At 40.2% G+C, this 19,781-nt stretch overlaps 2 protein-coding genes across 3 annotated transcripts in view; both read left to right on the top strand.

Moving 5' to 3' along the window:
* The first annotated feature begins 492 nt into the window (after nucleotides 1-492).
* Nucleotides 493-10,453, top strand: ppp1r36 (protein phosphatase 1 regulatory subunit 36). 2 transcript variants are annotated; one of them, XM_004548940.3, is made up of 11 exons: nucleotides 493-636; nucleotides 823-887; nucleotides 986-1,066; nucleotides 1,195-1,331; nucleotides 2,879-2,948; nucleotides 3,048-3,146; nucleotides 3,293-3,418; nucleotides 5,292-5,334; nucleotides 5,946-6,163; nucleotides 8,111-8,311; nucleotides 9,955-10,453. In XM_004548940.3, exons 1-11 carry the CDS (start codon nucleotides 607-609, stop codon nucleotides 10,052-10,054), a joined length of 1,170 nt encoding a protein of 389 aa, XP_004548997.3. In that variant the 5' UTR covers nucleotides 493-606; the 3' UTR covers nucleotides 10,055-10,453. The 2 variants fall into 2 exon arrangements, with proteins under 2 accessions (XP_004548997.3, XP_004548996.3); XM_004548939.5 differs by lacking the exon at nucleotides 493-636 and having other exon boundaries at nucleotides 648-887.
* Nucleotides 10,454-12,991: 2,538 nt separating this feature from the next.
* Nucleotides 12,992-19,781, top strand: part of sdc2 (syndecan 2) — a 42,893-nt gene continuing 36,103 nt past the window's right edge. The window contains exon 1 of the mRNA XM_004548941.5: nucleotides 12,992-13,430. Coding sequence (XP_004548998.3) covers nucleotides 13,371-13,430 — 60 coding nt within the window. The 5' untranslated portion in view covers nucleotides 12,992-13,370. The remainder of the gene's footprint in view (nucleotides 13,431-19,781) is intronic.

Here is a 19,781-nt window from a genome sequence, read left to right on the forward strand (position 1 = left end):
ACAAAACACTCCGCATATCCTTCTCTCTCTCTCTCTCTTTTTTTTTTAACTTTTTGCACTATATACTATAGTACACACATTAATGCTTGACTTTTGAAAGATGTCAAAAAATGTACTGACTCTTTAGACCCCTGCAGTATATCTAAACACAACAGCAACTTGTATGTTCATTTTAAATATGTTTTGACTCCTTTTTTAATTGCAATAAACTGTGACTATCGGGGATTTAATGGGTAACGGGGTTTATTTTACGGGCCAAATAACGTTGTAGTAACATAAATCCTAACAGCATCATCGGGGAGAAAAAGTGATGTGTAAAACACTATGAACACCATTAGCACAAGGATATAATCTACTGATGGCCTTATGGGGTTATGTTGTACGATTAAAATGCTTCTGCACGCGTATTAATCCAAGTTTGTTTGTTTTTGTGCTTTTACAGCACTCCGGTCAGCTAATTGAAATCCGCATCTGAAGGCTCTGACTGCCTCTGACCAGCTTTTTCGCCATTGGCTGTTGCCTGGATACCGTGGCTAACATTAGCAAACAACAAACAGGAAGGAGCATAACGGAGTGAAAGCTTTCTGGGAAATTTGTGTTATAAAAATGACAAAATATTTAAAGGATTCCAAAAATGTAAGTTACGACAAATAAATGGGAGAATTCTTAAACTTTTGGACATTTTTGTAACAAAAAAGTGTGGGGGGGATATCAAATGTTATTTTTCTGCCGGTAAATATTACCGCGCGGTGTCTGGGCTGCTCCCTTTTCGTCGTTAACCTTGAAATGCCAGACTCGAAACTCGCCGTGTGTACTTTTCAGGTGAACATTTCCCCTTTAGGCCGCTGGGTTTGGAATGATAAATCTAAAAAGCTGGAGTTTATCAGGTGAGGAAAGCAAGGCAATAAGCCACTAGTATACATCACCTGCGAGCAGGAGAAACTGTTAAATATCACAATGGTAAGCTTTTCTCTTCCGTTTCTAGTTCTTACCCAAGAGAAGAGAATGTTTTGACGGCGAGTCTAACCAATAACAACATTAAAGAGCTTCAGGAGCGAGCAGAGTGGTATGTGTGGGTCAAACAGTACCTTAAACTTGAAAATAAAAAGACTCTTCATTTGTTTATTTATTTTTAAGTAATTCGTGATGTTTAGGGAACTAACCTGCACATGTTCATCTCTGCTGTGTCCTCAGGTTGGCTGACATATTTACAATGAACCACAGAGGGCGCCAAAGGATTAGGAGCAGACTGAGCCCTGCTCATTTCAATGCGTACAGGTCCTCAGTGCTGAAGAGACAAGCGGACCGGGTCACCATTGAGGATGTTAAACGCAAGTCCCACTATGATGCTGAACTAACAACACTTATATTGTGTGATTTGAGGGTCATTATACAATTGGAGGACAATTAAGGGTTCAAAACTTACATTAAAAAAAAGACTTTTACAAATATTTTTGTGTTATGTATTTAAGAAAAACAAATAATAAACCGTTTGTGAAGCTAAGGAATCAGAGCTACCCTTTTTCTGAGATATTTTAGTTGCTGTGTGCTAATGCTTGACACAACCCTTAAGCTGCAGGAAAAAAATCCATCAGAGAAATTGCTACAATATTAGGAGTGGCAAAATTTACAGTTTGGTATATCCTGAGAAAGAACAAAAGCACTGGTGAACTGGTGCAACGCAAAAAGAGCTGGACGTCCACAGAAGACAACAGTGGTGGATGATCACAGAATTATTTCCATGGTGATGAGAAACCCCTTCACAACAGCCAACCAAGTGAACAACACTCTGTAGGAGGTAGGCGTATCAATATCCAAGTTTACCATAAAGAGAAGACTGCATGAAAGTAGATACAGAGGGTTCACTGCAAAGTGCAAACCACTCATAAGCCTCAAGAATAGAAAGGCTAGATTGCACTTTGCTAAAAACCATTTAAAACCACCAGCAAAGTTCTGGAAAAACATTCTTTAGACAGATGAAACCAAGATCAACCTCTACCAGAATGATGGCAAGAAAAAAGTATGGCGCAGGCGCGAAACAGCTCATGGTCTAAAGTCTATCACATTATCTGTAAAACATGGCGAAGGCAGTGTGATGGCTTGGGCGTGCGTGGCTACCCGTGGCACCGGGACACTAGTGTTTGTTGATGATGTGACACAGGACAGAAGCAGCTGAATGAATTTTGAGGTGTTTAGAGACATTGTCTGCTCAAATCCAAATAAATTGAGAAATTGATAGGGTGGCATTTCATAATACAGATGGACAATGGCCCAAAACATACAACCAAAGCAACCCAGGAGTTTATTAAAGCAAAGAAGTGGAATATTCTTGAATGGCCAGTTCAATCACCTGATCTTAACCCGACTGAGCATGCATTTCACTTGTTGAAGACTAATCTTTGAACTGAAAGGCCCACAAACAAACAGCAACTGAAAGCTGCTGCAGTAAAGGCCCAAAAATGAGGAAACCCAGCATCTGGTGATGTCCATGAGTTCGGATTTTCAACCAAGTATTAGAAATGAACATTTTATTTTGAGTTATTTCATTTGTCAAATTACTTTTGAGACCCTGAAATGAAGCGATTGTGTTAAAATGCTTTAGTTTCTCTAGTTTCTCACAATTCTATGTAATCTAAAAGTCTGCACTTCAACTGAATCTGAGTTGTTTCATTTAACCAGAATTGTTAACCAAAAAAAATTGTCTCTGTCCAAATATTTATTGGCCTAACTGTATGTGCACATTTTTCTACCAATTGCTTTTAAACTCAGACCAGACTTCACATAAAATGTCAAACAATGACTCATTTAGTTAGATGTTGATATTTTTACATCTACTGACATTAGATGGCTGTTTGTGATTACACTTTCTGTGTTGTAGAGGTGGCTGTCGGTTTGCTACAGGAGAATTATTTGCTTCCCGTTCCTCTCCGCTTTCTGGAGTTATTGAAGTAATGAATTACATAATATGACCTTATCCATTCATAACTTTTTTTTCTAGGTATCATATAAAAAAGATCTCATACTTCTGTGCCCTTGTCTTGATGCAGGAGTGACGAGCTCGATGAAGTCCTCATTACACTTCTTCTTTACCTGTCTTGCTTTTTCATACATAAGACCCTGAAGAATAAATCTGTGCATACAGCAGTGTAAGTAGAGTACAAGCTGGTAAATTCTACCTTTGTTTGAATCCTGTTGTATTTTACTTACATGCATCTGTGTTTAATTCCATTTCGTGTCTCTTACCGCTCTCTTTTTTTCCTCTTCGGCTCCTTAATGCCATTAATGGTGATAGCCTGTCAGAGCACCAGATGATGGTGGAGGCTTGGGCTAAAAAGGAGATGGCTCAAAAGAAGTTGGCTGTCTGCTACTTCCGCCTGATGATGGATCTGAAAAGAGAACATCATTGCCCATATCACAAGTGAGCAAACTCACTGAACAGCTGGTAGGCAGAGAATGTCCCCTTTTCTCTGTAATATTTTCACTCCGATGTTGTATACTTGTTATGTATACAGATGTATTACTTATGATACTTGAACAAAAATACTTACTGAGTAGCAATAGTGAGACTTTCTTAAAGAGGTCTAAGGAAGCCACTGAATATTATTTAGCTGAGATTATATTTACATCACTAAGTGCAGCATTTAAAAATGTTTTTATTTTTTGCTTTCCATTTTTCTTGTCGTTTGTTATCAGCAGTGTGGCTGATCAAGATTCCTGAAGCCTCAGTAATGAAAAAGAAATTGTAGCCTCTTTTAATTCTAAGGGCTTAGATGTCAGATTATATACGTTATTATGTAAATTCAATCTCAGGTTTATAACAACATGTGTCATTATTTATTTTACATAAACTAAACCCAAAATGCAGAAGCAATGTGTAAAAAATGAAGTACAACATTAGTGCTTCCAAAGGAATTAAGAGGGTAAGTAGCAGTCAAGTGCTGCTAATCGCTTGATTACTTGATCATCAGCAAGTGTGACCACCTTGTTAAAAGCCCACATTTTGGCAGTTTGCTAATCTGTAGTAACACAATGCCAGTGATGAAAGACATCAGTCATGATCTTAGAGGAAAAGAGTTAAGCCATTTCCAAACCATTTAATGTACATCATTCTACAATGAGAAAGATTATTCACAAGGAGATAACATCCAAGACAGCTGCCAATCTTTCCATTTTTGGATGTTTCAGAAAATTCACCTCAAGCGCAGACTGTGCAATTCTCAGAGGAACTGTCAGAAACCCAAGAGCTACATATTAGACCAGGGGTGGTCAACTCCAGGGCTCGAGGGCTGTTGTCCTGCAGGTTTTAGATGTTACCCTGGGTCAACACAGGTCAATCACATGATTAGTTCGTTACCAAGCCTCAGGAGAACTTCAGGACATGTTGAGGAAGTCATTTAGCCATTTGAATTTTCCATTGTACATATATTGTGCTTGGAAGACACAGGAGTAAAGAGTCTTTAAACCCTCGTGCTACCCTAGGGAAAAACGGGACCATTTATGGTACTTTTGGATTTTCGATTTTAAATATATCAGTCATTTTAAAGACCAGTTGCATGATACTTGCCCAGGATGTGAATTTTAGGATTATTTTTAAAATTCAATGATCCCCTCTATGGTGTGGTGTATAGTAAAGGAGATTCACATATTTACCCCCTCCCTTTGCCCTTGTACCATTTTGGGTCCCATTGACAACCATTATAATCACATATTTTCGATATACTGTAATCCTGACATGTGATACAATACAGAAAAAGTGAGACACTTTATAAAACATAAAATCAGAATGTAATGAATCTCGTCAATTTTTATTTACATTTTACACACCGTCTCGCTTTTTGGAATTGGGTTTGGGAGGAAGGAGTTGAAAAATATGAACTCTGGTTTTACTTTGCTCAGAGAGCCCATATCCACATGCTTTCTTCCTTTAATTGGATTCAGGTAATAGGTATATTTTAAAGAACGCTAACACCTTGATGCTAGATTTTTTTTATGTATTCTTTCTGAAGATTTTAAAGGTTTCTTTGGATTTCTTTTCCAGTTTTTATGCTTACATTTTATCACAGATTGGCATGGTGTTGAATACTGTTCTTTGTGGTCATGTCTTTAAAAGGGTTTAATCAGCAAAATGGTACCTGCTGTTTAAGTACAGCAAATAATAGTTTTTTAAATGTGGCCAGACAGCTCACAAATCCTAAACCAAAAAGTTAGGCTCTATGCTGAAATCATTATGTCATTCATAGTCAGTCAATACCAGTGTGTTGTTAATACAAATATCCTGTGTTTATTTCTAGGAGGCAGATATCGTCAAATAGAAGAGAGTGGCTTCTTCATGCGGTAAGGTGCAATCATGACAATGTGCTGCACATGTTTCTCACATTCAAAGCTTACGGATCACCCAGATTGATATATTTTTAATGAGTGTTAGGAACTTCCCTATGTCAGTTGTCTAACTTGTTGAAATCTGATGAATTTGGCTGGATGTTCTTGAAAGATTCAAAACTGTATTGTCACACCTGTAGACAAAAATGGGTCCTTCAGCTGGTCAGGGTCGAGGCCAGTTCACCATCTGTGATTGCAGGCAGCGGGGAGCAGAGCAGAACCACACTGAGTGGTGTTTTAGCTGGTGTCCTTAATGAATTAGTTACTGGTAGGGGATGTTGATTCAACACAGGTGCTTTGCTTTGACAGGTCCTCACTGGTATTTAGCCAGGTGGCTTGACAAGGAGAGCAATGCCACGCTAACAGCAGCAGCCTATTGACTGCTCAGTGTGTGACCTTTTGAACAGAAATAGCTATTGTGACCTTTTCAAAAACACAGATGACTAAGGTGCCACCTGGGGCTTTGCTCTGCGAGTAGGGATACTAAATGTTTGTTCTGTGAATACATGGACAAAATGTACGAATGTCCGCTTGATAAAGAACTGATTCGGTCTCCCTTTTTCTAGTGCTTGTACAGCTTCTTCTGCTACGTGGCCTGGGTGACGTTTGGCAGGAGGGACCTGAAGGACATCCAAGAGGAGGTTGGACGTCTTTTGTACTCTGACTCGTTCAACATGGCAGTGAAGAATATGACTGACGGCGACTCGGGAACTACCAGTAATGGTTCAGTGGAGACAGGAGCAGCTCACTCCAAGATGAGACATAATAGTCCACTAAAACAAAGGTATATAAATGTGAAGTAAAGGTTGTTTTGAGGTGTTACTACAGACTCCTCTGCATATTTTTATTTAACAGGTATTTAAAATGCCTTTGAGTAGACAAAAGTGTGGTAAAGTTATGCTCCTGATCACAGTCCTACTACTGTGACGTTACCATTCCATATTTATTGTTTTCACCCACATGCCAGTCAGAAAAGGTTATAAAGCAGCACATGCAATGGCCTTGGTGGATAATTACAGCATTGCTGAGGTTTTCCCATTGATGCCGGCATTTTTACAAGCAATTCTTTAAATATTTACAAATGGTGAAAAGCAATCATGACTAGAGGGTAAGGTGGAAAGAAATTGTAGGTAAAAGGAGATCGTTATTCTGCTTTAGCTTGTTCCTAAATTCACTCTTTTAAAGTTTATTCCAGTGGATGCTTAGAAACAGACCAAACATCCAGGTTACCATTTCTGTTCATCTACATTGCAGAAAAGAAATTGGTGTATTCACTCAGACCACCTGAGTGAACAGGGATGAATTAGAAATGGAAGGATGTCAAAAATTCCCAGACACACTCCTAAACCTTGTGGAAAGCATTCCCAGAGATTTGAAGCTGTCATAGCTGCAAAGGGTCGACCTCATATTAAACCCTATGAGTTAAGAATGAGACGTCACTCAAGTTCATGTGTGTGAAGCAGATGAGAGAATACTTTTGGCAATATAGTGCATCCCATGAAATCAGTTTCCAGATTTGCTATTTGGAAATTAGCGCCTAAACACTTATTGATTTTTAGTTTAACCATTAGTATGTGTAACCAGTCTTAACCTGGATCACCACATTACACTGCAAACAAGCTAATAGCTCGGACAATAAATTTGAGTTTGATGGATGCCATGTATGACGTCTAACTGAAAAATGATTGATGTAGACAGATTCACGGCTTTGTCCAATAGGAGGGGACCATCTGACAGCCTGCTTTGTGTAGCTCAGTTCTGTTGGACATGAAATGGGTAGTTTTGTAAGCTGTCAGAGGGCTGGAGCTCTTTCCTGCTGTCAGGTTGAAAGCAAACAATCAAAAGCCAGGCTTGAAGCTTGCTCTCCTCCTGAGGGTGGATGTACACAATTTGAAATGCCTTCATCACCCACAGAAAATGCTCTAAAACATCTGTTAGGCCAGCGGTCTCCAACCTTTTTTGCGCCACGGACCGGTTTATGCCCGACAATATTTTCACGGACCGGCCTTTAAGGTGTTGCGGATAAATACAACAAAATAAAACTAGTACCGGTACCAAAAAAAAGAAAATTTATTCATAACACACGTGAAAAGACCCAGGAAAACCGAGTAAACGATAAAAACGATAACAAAATAACGCTGAAAACCGATAAAAACCCTGAAAACCATACATTTCACACCTGAGCCTCAACTCTCGCGGCCCGGTACCAAACGACTCACGGACCGGTACCGGTCCGAGGCCCGGGGGTTGGAGACCGCTGTGTTAGGCTATGTATTTGTTGTATTTTTTTTTCTTTAGTATCAGCATCTGGATCTGGAAAGTCTTACTACCATAACAGCTTTTCTGATTAACCACGTCAGGATATGTATTTAAGTTTCCACCATAAAGATCATAGGTATGACAAATTAGTACGAAATGTGTCTTTTTCCATAATTTACACAGCTGTTGTGTAAATTATGTTGCTTGGATGAGCTTTCATTTAGACAAATATTCATTATGGCTTTAGTGTTGTAAAATATGTAAACAGCTCCAGAGTTTGCCTTTCTGCTGTAAGCTGTGTAAAATGTATTTGAGAGAAATGTGTCCACACTGCTGTATGACACACACAATCCTTCTCCTTAAATATACCCTTTTTACACTTGCATATTTCCCTTGGGGGTTTAAATATAGAATGTTTATTTATTCATTTATTTAAAATGCTCACCTGTTCTGTGATTTGGCTTTTTATCAGCACATCCCAAAGGCACCCACTCCTCAGCAGCATAGTAAATCAGCGATCCCCTCTGATGGTGTCTCTGCTGCCCTCGCCCAAAGAACAGTCACCCCATCTGTTCCTGGGCAGCCGAGCCAGGAATCAGATCCCTCTGAAGGCCGAGTACTGTGACACCAAAGCCCTCATGGAGCAGCTCGACCAGCAGCTGGCCTCTGTCAGGTGATACAGAACTTCATGTCCTTTGTGTTTTACTATGATGAGGGGCAAGATGGGTTGGTTTGACTACAGGCGTATCACAAACAATGGTCAAGGCTGTGTGACAGAACATGAATGAGGCTTATGGCAAGCTTGTTAAAAGTCACCCAGAAGACAAAGAGACGAGTGCTTCTGTCAGTGTTTCTTAAGTTTAACCTCTGTTTTGATCCAGCTTATCTGATACCTACTTCTCCTCCTTACCTATTAGCAGGAGCTTACCTACTGCAAAAAAAAACTGCCTTTGGTTGTATAAATAGTAGGGAGATGATGACTGTGTTCTGCATTTTGAGTCTGATCTGGTTAAATTAAGTGTACTTAGTTAAAAATTAAGTACACTCCATGACTCAGTAACTTTTAACAGTAACAAAAAGCAATAACTTATAATTTAAATTTTACCATTCTTTCACATCACTGTTGAGGAATTCTGGCCCATTCTTCTTCTTTCTTGTTTATGCACTGCTCTCTAATGGCCCTGGCACAGCAGGTTCAGGTCTTGACTTTTAATAGGCCATTGCAACGCCTTCATTATTGTCTTTTTCAGCCGTCTTGTTGTAGATTATTGCTTGAGATTATTGTCCTGTTGCATGACCCAGTTTCAGTCAGACAGCTGTCGGCCTCACATTTGACTCCAGAATACTTTGGCATACAGAGGGGTTCACGGTTGACTCAATGACTGGATGGTGTCCAGGTCCTGGCCACCCTCCAGGATGGGTGCAAAACAAGTCCAGATCAACAACCCTCCACCACTGTGCTTGACAGTTGGTGTGAAGTGCTTGTGCTGATATGCTTTCATCAAATGTGGTGCAACTGACTATGGCCACACATCTCCACTTTGGTCTTGTCTGTCCAAAGGATATTGTTCCAGAACTCCAATGGTTTGAGCAGGACAACCTAAGCTTTGCTGCTGTTCCTTTTAGAGAAAATTGTTGTTTTTTTCCTAGCAACCTTTCCAAACAAGCAAACAATTGCACAGTTATGATCTTTAACATTTAACATGCCAACAGAGGTATGTAGAGTCTGAGATGTAGCTCTTGTTTCTCTGAGCGTTACAGTCTGACCTTGGCGTAAAGTTGCTGGGATGTAGTGAGTAATCTTTCTCACTGTATAATGATGGACTCCAGATTGTTTGGACAATGAGCTTAGAAAAAAAGTGGTTTATCTAAGATTATTGCTGATGCCTTCCTCCTAAGGATTGTCTTAAACTAACAAAACGTCTGCTTTTACAGAGGGTCGCACTTGATCAGTTAATCAAGTCTATTAGATTAGCACCACCTGGCTGCTTCTGACCCTCGTAATTCTAATGTAAGCAGTGAGGATGTTCTTAGTTTTTCATAGGGCTGCTTACAGTCCTGTGAAGACTCTTTTTTCGACTGTAACTGACTGACTGAAATGCAGGATGAAAATATTTTTTAAAAATGTAAAAAGGAAACCTGTAATCTTTAGGGCCATCTAATTACGTTTTGTATTTGATCTAAAATGTGGAATAATTCATAGATTTTAATTATACAAATGATGTTCCTTTTTTGTTATAAGTTATAGATAATATTTCCTCCAAGATATCACTACTGTTTTTATTTTTTTTTTTAATCTTTCTTTCATTTAATCAGGTTTGGGATTCTTGGGAAGCCCTTGGATCGATTCAGCCACAGTACGCTGATACCCTATGGACAACAGAAACATTTCATGAGGATAAGGACAAGGAAGTAGACAGTGATGGTAATAACAGTGCAGATCATTCTGGAATCTGTGCTCAAGGTACCGAGTTGTCCTTCGTAGGACACAAGTGGCGGCCTTTTCAGACATGGAAGCGCCATCCACATAAAGATTAAAAACTGCACACTGTAAACGTTGCATATTGAATGACTTGCATGTGAATGTGTGTACTCTCAGTGGCCTAATATCTATTTGCACATCACACAGGTAAAGAAAAGGCAAAGAATGAGGTAGAAGCTGAGATTTCAGTCTTTCATGTGTGGCTCATTTTCAAAAATCATATTCCTGGACTGTTATCATACATGCTATTTGTTGGGATATGCCTCTGAATATAAATCTGTTTAGTGCTTCCAGCTGGTGGTGCTGTTGAATAAAATATAATGAAATCCATAACACTTTTGAAGGTCTCCTTTCTATAGAATATGAAATATATTCAGTTCACATAGAAAAATAAAGCAAGTCGACCTCAGCGTGTTCATAATTCAAACTGGGCGATATGTAAAATTATGCATGCTCCACACCAAGATTTTTTTATTTATTTTAGGTCTTTGAAGGCTTTCCTTCAGTTGACTTTGTCATTTATGGGTCCTTGTGCTGTTGGAAACAAGACTCACAATCATGTGAACTAGTGCCACACACACACACTCACACACCACCCTAGCCAGGCTTGGAAGCAGAAGGGGCTTTGCCTTTGCCCTAATTGGCTGTGTAATCTGGGACACCAGGAGTAGACTTAAGCCCTGTGAGGATAGGAAAGAGAGCCTGGGAAGCATTAGGACGGGGGATGGGTCGCAGGATATAGTTTTAATTTCAAAAATTTTGAAGTGTATTTGATTTCTGCCCAAGTGCCTTTTTCTTGCTTGTTTTTATTCAGGTCACAGAGGATGAATGATCTGAAGACAGGCACAGGGAAAACTGTAAAGGTCACATGCTACTCTTGTTCTTCTTTGGCTACCGTCTTTCCCCCCTGATGATTAATATCACTTTCCCTCTCTGTCTCCTCCCTTGTTCCTTTTGCCTTCCTCCTCCTCTAGATCGGTGTGGCTAATAACAGGCAAACTGACAGATACTTGACAGGGTGAAACCTGTCTTGTCTGTTAATGCTTCTTGCTCACTGGCCTGGATTAATAATCAGAGGTGTTAAACTGGCTCGGGAGTACTGACAACAACTTAAGTTAAACTAAAAAGGCTGTTCATCAAAATGTAATCTGAGGAATATTTTTACTTTGTGTGTAAAATTTGCTGTTTAATGACAGTCAAACTATTTGGAGATAAAACAAGTAAAGGTTTTTCATTAACATTTCTGATATAAAGAATTAAATCCCAGTATGCTTCATGATGCTTTTCTCTTTAGAAAAGCATAATAAAGCCTAATTTAGTTCATGTAAACCATCACATGACCATTCCTAGAATTTAATTGTGCCCCTGAAACCTAAAGCCAATTTTCCAAAACACAAGGAAAAAAAGAATAATTAATCTACTGACTGTACACTCTCAACTCAGCACAGGGTAGTGAAATTAATTTTAATTCCATGCAAACAGCTGGAAATAGTTTGGTTTTAAATGACACTTCCTTCCACAAAATATTCTGGTGAATTATTTATGTTAGTGAGCAATATGGAGGAAATGGTGCTTATGTTACTGCAAAAGTACAAAACCATCTTCTTTCTACCTTGATTTTCCTTCAGCAACTTCTCCCAACCCCTCAAAAAAAGAAGGGGTGATTGCTTGCAACTTTCTTTCATGCACCAACAAGCAGAGTGCCACTTGTGTCAGGTGGAAAGTGGAACAGCGTGTTGAAGCTCTCCATCTCAAAGGCTTCTTTTTGATATGCTCCAGCTCTGATTTTTACCACCCTTTGTACAAAAGTGTCTGCCACTGATTGAAATGTAATTAAAACATACCACATTTGTCTAATAGCCTTTCAATAACGCTCAGGGAATCTTTCAAAGAAAGGTTTCCTTGGAATTTAGTTTTGTGCCCGTGCTTTGTGCCTCAAATGGCATTTTATTTCAGTATTTTATTTTGTTTTAATAAGATTAGATGAGGGAGGAAAAAGCACTTAGTCTTGTGAATCTGAAGATGTCAGGATGTGTGTGTGTTGCCTCAGAGGCATGAGCTGATGATTTGCAAACATGAAGAATTCACTAGAAAAAACACAACCAGTGATGGTGCAATACTCTACCAAGAACTACCTAACACTTAAAGACTTACCAGAACCAGGAACCACTCGACATACTTAATAAATCTGCGAACAAAGAAGAAAAAAGGTGCAATGAAGGTGAAAGCAAACGTAGTTTTTCTGAATCAGAAGTTAAATGTTCAGCCTTGGTTTTCATCACAAACTGCAGAACTGCAGATTTAAGCCTCTAGAGAAAGTTGTCAACTTATACCAACAGGGGGAGACTTTGCCCATAGCATTATTTCCACCCATATTGTGAGCGTGTTTCTAACGGGGTGCTTTGCGCTTTATTCACATAAAGCCTGTTTACTGATACAAAAATACAGCTGCAGAAGCTAATCAAACGCGTTGGTAGAAATGCTGCACGACAAACTCGAGGTTTGATTGTAAATTGGCGCAGTTGCTGAATTAAACTGTGTAATCCTCATTACGGTGCAATTAAGGATTGTTACGCAGACAAGGAGATAAATGGCTCATTTAGCCGAGCCTTTTTATCCTCGTGCAGAATTGTTATCCGACCTCCCGGGTTGAAATAATAGACAATAGTAAACTAATTAAAATAAAGACTTACTGTACACCAATAAAACTACACGAGCGATTTGTTGTGAGTGTCGTTACTGCCTTGTTTTTGGTCGCTCGCTCGCAAGTTCTCTCTGCGTCTCGCGGTGACTCGGTCGAAAGGAGCGCACGCACTCACCGGAGCGCCGGTAGCGACGTGCTCGCGCTTCTACACTTTGCCCCTTTCTTATTTTGAGCGAGCGCTCGCGCGGAGGGAGAGAGAGCGAGCGAGGTGTCTCGTGCAGATTCCATTGACACACACCGGAGCGCGGAGGACCTCGCTGTTAAACCGTGCGCATTTGTACGGTTACATACATTTAGTCAGATTTTACACAGCAGAAAAAAGAGAGAAAGAAAAAAAAGAAGTGCCCGGGGTGAGGGGAGGAGGAATAATCAAAACGCAACACGTATCCGGTGGGATCCCACTCCTGAGAGAGAGAGAGAGAGAGAGAGAGAGAGAGAAGCGGCAGGAGTTGGGTGCAAGAAAAACGAGAGGGAGAAAGAAGAAGAGTGGGGAAACATTTGACATTTCGTTTGCCACAACGCGTTTTTAACTCTCACAGAGGAATTATGAGGAACGTTTGGATAATTTTCACCCTCGGGCTGGTTGTTTTCCTCGCCGGGGAAACGGTAAGTTTTTTGGGGGGGGGGGGTTGGAAAGCAAACTTAAACTACTGAGCATTGAGTTGGGCTGTGAAGGGGGGCGAGGAAGGCGACTTGGGTCCACGTAGAGACAACTCGCTGCTGTTTGTAGCTGTTAGAGGAATCCCGTCAAAGCATTATTTTTTTTTCCAAGCAAAATAAAAAAAGTCTTTAATTTCACGGCAAATAACGAGAAGGGTTCTCTAGAATGATAAATCGTTGTCAGCTAATCTATCCAGCTACAATAAAGGTACTGCTGCCCCTGTGCTCAAGTATTCACTTCTTTTAGATTTAAACCTGCCTTCGTTCTTATTTACCCAGAGGTGCTCGGCTTTAGTCTTCCATACTTTAAATGCCGTTATACGAGCAAAGTTAGGCTGGAACGAGGGGTCACTAAACTGGCTACGAGGTGCTCTGTGCAGCTGTATTGCAGTGATTTCACGAGAATCTCTTAATCCCCATGGAGACAACTGTGCAGATTCATGCCCACATTAGTAGTAGTGCAAATGTCATCATGACTGGAGAATTCTGTTACCCCCCCTCTCCCTTCATTTTGATGACAAGAATCATCTTAATGATGCTTAAAAAAATCTCTGAAGTTTCCCTTATCTCTTCCCAGTTTCAGGCTAGAGTAAGTCTCCTAACTGAGTGGGCATCGCCCTGTAAATTGGCTGGGTTGTTGGAATGACAGATTTTGGCACTTTTATGTGCAGCCTCTGTCATTATTGTCCCCTCCTGTTGTTTCTCTGTGGGTTGTGACTTGTCGCCTGGCACAGTGCCTCCTCCACTGTTAGAACCACTTGTCTAATTAGCTGATTCAGTCACTGTTGTTTTAATGACTCATTGTTTTACATGATGTCACCTCCAGAGTACTTTTTTTTCACATTTTTTTTATTTTAATGTTTTCTGTGTCTGCAAGAAACCGTATGAGTCTTCACTGTACTTTGACTATAGGATGCTAAGTTTTGTAAAGGTCCTCAAAATTTCAGTACAAGAGACAATTATACTCAGAGGTTTCTATTATAGACCTATAATGAAATTTTTGCTACATTTTAGATTCATATGAATAAAATATAATATCTGGCAAAACTTTTAAATCTTCATCAACTATTCATACACGCAGGCACACGCAGACTTTAACCTGATCATTACTGGCCTCCCTTTATCAGTGTCCCCTAAAATTGACACGTGACATTGATTCTCAGTATTGGCACCGATGTTGACAAGTGGTTGATAACCTGCTTCAGGCACATCTGTCTGTGTGTTAATTACCCCACTACATCACAGAGGTATGTTGTAACACTTAGAGGCTTTTGAAATTTTAATGATAAAACTAACTGCTCCTGGCTTCAGAGAAGGAATTATATCACCACAGAGCAAGAGACAGGACTCTTTGTTACCCTGCAGTTCTAGGCGCCACTAGTGCCTCTTTTACTTATCGTGTTTTGGTTTGCTTTCCTGCTCACCAGCTTGCTTGCTGAGTAATTCTTTTACAGCAATCTCACATGTGAGGTCCTTGCACATGCTAATGAAAAGACGGGTTTTGCCAAACCGTGCTTGCGTGCGGTCGTCATATCTCTCAAAGATGATGTACTTAGTGTGGAGCTGCAGCGGTCTGATTGTTTCCCCTCTCATTTTTCAAGGTCTGGAATCTTTGAGTTGTCATGTCGATCGGTTGGTCAATACGCTCTCATCCGAACAAATTGGTCAGACAATCCCTGGGGTTACTTTGATAAGGAGAAAAGCTCTACATCAATAGCCTTCCAGGATTAACCCATTATCTTTAGAGCAGGCTACCTGTGGAAACAGGGTGTTTGTACCTTTTAACATGACCTAAACATTTACTTCAAGTCAATCAAAGTGTAGGCGGCATGATCGTAACAGAGCTGATTAGTGGCGAGTTTGCATGTTAACTTGTTTGCTTTCAGGTGTTCTGTGTTACATGCTTGAGTAACCTTTGAGTGTGAGCATGCCAGAATTGGCGTATTTCAATAAGTTTGGTCTAAAAATAGTCTCGTAACAGCGGGCACATCCTGCAACAGCTTCAGGGCACTACCATATGCCAGTAGAAGGTGGATGTAAACCCTCTGTCTCTCTTTTAGATTTAGCTCATCTAGAGTTAACATGCAATTGTTTTTTCGTTTAGGTTTTTTGGTTCCCTTACAACTAGAGAAAGCTCAATTTCAGTCAGCCAGGATTGTCTTTATCAGCTGACGACCACTACAACCTTACCCTTTGTCACGCCTCTGCTTCCAAGTACTTCTGTGAACAAGGAGGATGAGTTTGAGTGAAGCTAGGCTATATATCCTCAGCCCACCCTGCTGTGTTTTGGTGCACACCACTCACCAGATGTTGTGGTGTGTAATTTGTGTCATGTTTTGGTGGGAAGCGGGGGTGTTGTTCACCTCCCTTTACATCTGTGATTTATGGGTGGTGGGGTGGGGGGGCTTCTGAGTACTGTCTCGTTCTCAGAAGGAATGACTTCAGAGGAAGGCTGGATATTGTGTGAGCCTCTCTTCCAAGGACAGTAGAGGAAAAACTAGAGTGTGATGGGAAAGAAAATTGAAGGATTAAGGAGACAGAGCTACAGTGAATGGTCCGGTTCAAATTCACAGTATTTTGTAGCCATTGAATGGAAGATTTGACAGTTTTTATTTTTTTTCCTGGACATTTGTTGTAGACTTGCCCCATTCATGAAGATGATCTGGGGTGAAAGCTGTATCGTCTCAAAAGGGCAAGTGAGGCTGGATCCTATCCTCAAACAGACAAAAAGACACACCAAGCCTGAGCCTTAAGAATATTTCAAGGTTGAGAAGGGCAATGCAACAAATACAAAACTAAAGATGAAGCCTTTGATGGCTTTTTCAGGGAGGGGAGAAGGTGCTGACTCTCTACTGAAAAGGATATGTCATCTAGGTCCCGCAGCTGTATTCAAGATTCATTAAATGACTAAAATGACTGTTTTGTATCTGCTGCTTTGGTGGTAATTAAAGCAAAAACACAAATGTTAACTGACCTTCCTCTCAACTTAAGTTTTTTTTTCCAGACAACCTCAAACTACCAGAAAGATACAAATACACTCACACACATTATTCTTTCCTCGACCAAGAGCAAATAACTGACACTGTTATTACCTTGTGATTAGATTGATATGAAGCTTATGTTAATCTTGAAAACGCATTTCTTTCATATTTCATTCTCTTCGCTCTTAATGTTTTCTTTTTTTTTTCGTTCTATCCAATGCAACTGAACTGAATGTGTTGCTTTTCTTTTCTTTTTCTTTTTTTTTTGCACAGCACAAGGCTTTCAGGGCCTGAATGAGGTGTGTACACTCGAAATTTCTCTCCATTCACCATTGTTAACAGCAACAAGCTTTTTTTTTTTAAGCACTTCATTTCCAGTAGTCTTCATGATGAATAAGTAAAATGCCTGTCTGCAATGCATGGGCAAAATATTTCTCTTATTCAATCGCTACTCAATCCAGAAGAGAATACTATTAAAGGAGAGGACCAGCAGGGAAATGCGAGAACAGAAATGTCCAAATAAGGAGGGCATTAAAAGGTAGATAAAGCCAGTATTGAGAATAAAAATGAACACGTACAAGCAGGAGCCAGATGCTGTGCTGCTGCTGCAGCTTATCCTGCTGTATATTTAATGATGCTCTTTTATTTTGCATCAGTGTAGAATTCCTCAGTCTTAAATAATAACCAGCTCACAGGGAACTGCTTGCGTTTTGTCCGGCAGGTTTTTTTTTTAAAAGCAGGGTGGGGGGCATGGACTTCTTATTTTTCTCATTAATCTGCCATTGACACACATGGGAGCGCAGAGTTTCTGAGCGCTGCAGAACATCCTACGTCCTCGCTAGTGTCTGACCCTTCAGGGGGCGCATTCACTCAGTCCCTGTCTGCCAAGCATTATGCAATCGCTAATGGACTCCACAGGAGGCAGGGGCTGCAAGACCACTGAAAGCACAACGCCACCCCCACCCCCCACCACCCTTTTCCCTGAATCCATCTGTGTCCATGCATGAACTGTTGTTTTGTCACCATGCTGGCGCACAAGCACGAGTAGATAAACACACATGGTCTCTTGCCTCCCCCTTGTTGTTTCTTTGGGTCCCTCTTCCACATTGCTCCCCTCTTGCCACATCTCTGCCTGCGCGGTCAAGATGCTGTATGTCATTACCACTGTGTCTCAGAGTGGGCTGAGAACACTGTCAGCATATTCCCTCTCAGGCAGATGGAGAGAAATGAAGGAAAATAATATATATTCTTTTTTTGTCATCGAAGATGGACTCATTCCCCCCCCCCTTCTTTCCCTTTCCTTAAGGTGTGAGAGCTTGTATTGAATTTGCTAACATCTGCAGAACGTATGTGTTTGAAGCAAGCTGCCTCCCTCCCTCCTCTCTCCTCCCCTCCTCTCCCTTGTTGATGAGTTGGAAGAGGCCTTTGCTTTGGCAGCGCCTTGTGCATACTAGTAGAGACTCACAAATAGTCAAACTGTGTTTAATGGGCATGTTTGTATGACCCTGTTTTTGCCTTTTTACATCCATGTGTGTGCGTGTATATGCAAGTTTATAACCACATGTTTAAAATACACAGTCATCCCAGCCACCAGAGCATGGGGAAAACACATTAAGGTGACATGGCTACTGCAGAAATCAGTGACAGTAGTGCTAGTTTGTGTTGGGACACAGCCTATCTGGAGCCACGGCACTGAACAAAACCTTTTGCACGCACATGTCGCGATCTTTTTTGAAAATATTTAGACACAGCAAATCAGGAACATAACCCCCCTCTCCTCACCACCACCCGTGTTCCCACCCTTTTTCTTCCCATTTTTCTTCGGTTTAATTAGCTTAGCAAATGGAAACTTCCTTGGCAGGACCGTGGTTGAGGGGATTGTGGCTCTGACGAAGAGAAATGGGGGGGAAAACCCTGTCAGGACGTCTGTTTTCTTCCTTTCTTTTTTTTTTTTAACTGCCTGTTGCTTTACAGTTTAAGTCAGTAGAAGGAAAAACAAAGAGAGATCAAAGAAAAGGAGTTTAACCCCATCTCTCTCTGTCGTTTTCCGCCAAGATAGCCAGCCTTGTGAGGTGTGCAAAGTGTCTTGTGCGGGGCTTGAACCATGTGGTGCAACAGTGTGCATGCATATATATATATATATATATATATATATATATATATATATATATATATATATATATATATATATATATATATATATATATATATATGTGTGTGTGTGTGTGTGTGTGTGTGTGTATATATATATATATATATATATATGTGTGTGTATATATATATATATATATATATTAGTATTGGCAACTGCTTAGGGAATATGTGTCTTTCCCTTCCCACTGTTGCCAAAGTGCTTGCTCATAGGGGGTCATATGATTGTTGGGTTTTTCTCTGTATCTATTATTGTACGATCTACTGTGCTAAAGCGACTGTTATTGCGATTTGGTGCTATATAAACAGAATAGAACTGAATTGAATACATGCTTTTATAGGTTGCAAGAAGTTTTGTACCAAAAGTAATTGTTTTGATAGTAAGCAGATTGCCCCAGTTACCCATAGTTTGCATGGATGATGCCATCTTATCTGCAGAAACTCATCATTTACTGTCTGAGCTGTAGTGCTGCATGAAAAATTGTGACATAAACTGGGAAATGAAAATTTGGTGAGTAGTTTGCAAAGTCAGGGTCTTCCATGTAAACTGCAATTGACTGCAGGAAATTACTAGTGAGCAAGACAATTGTAAGTAGGTTTTTGTTGCAGTACCATATGCTTTTTGCAACCAGTTTCATATTAGCAACTGTCACTGACCTCCAGCAACCACTTGCCAACTGGTTAGGTTAGGGGTTAGTCTTTTCCCTACAGCTGGTGGTTGCCAGATGGTCGCAGACGGGTGTCTGTGTTTGTGTAATTGAGGCCTTAGGTGATATTTTGAGATTGCAATGATATTCAGGTGGTTGTTAAACATAAGTATCTGTTGAAATCAAGAGTGTTCATAGAGGACAAAGCATAGAAAAATGAACAGGATTTATACATTATGCTGTTCCTGTTACTATAATTTGGGAATTCGGACATTCGACGGCCTACCCTTTGACTTTATTTAAAATAAAGGCTTTGCCTTTTAAGTTGTATTAAATATCATTAGTTTAGATTGTGGTCAGTTCAGGTTTTGGTGGCTGGCTCGTTAAATGATGAAATGAAATCAAATGCAGCTTGTGACGCTGTCTTGCCTCACTTTGTTCTGGTATATGGACAAATATGTTCCATGTGTACACTATCCAAATATGGTGGATATATGAAGCCATGACGTCAGCTAGAT

Source organism: Maylandia zebra, linkage group LG22 (genome assembly GCF_041146795.1).
Source record: "Maylandia zebra isolate NMK-2024a linkage group LG22, Mzebra_GT3a, whole genome shotgun sequence".
NCBI classification, from domain to species: Eukaryota; Metazoa; Chordata; class Actinopteri; order Cichliformes; family Cichlidae; genus Maylandia; species Maylandia zebra.

Bases quoted from the DNA above. Each gene is read 5' to 3' on its own strand.
- ppp1r36 (XM_004548939.5), top strand. From the start codon at position 787: ATGCCAGACTCGAAACTCGCCGTGTGTACTTTTCAGGTGAACATTTCC. The intron at 5,335-5,945 runs GTAAGGTGCAAT...CCCTTTTTCTAG, and splicing joins GAGAGTGGCTTCTTCATGCG to TGCTTGTACAGCTTCTTCTG. The intron at 8,312-9,954 runs GTGATACAGAAC...TCATTTAATCAG, and splicing joins CAGCAGCTGGCCTCTGTCAG to GTTTGGGATTCTTGGGAAGC.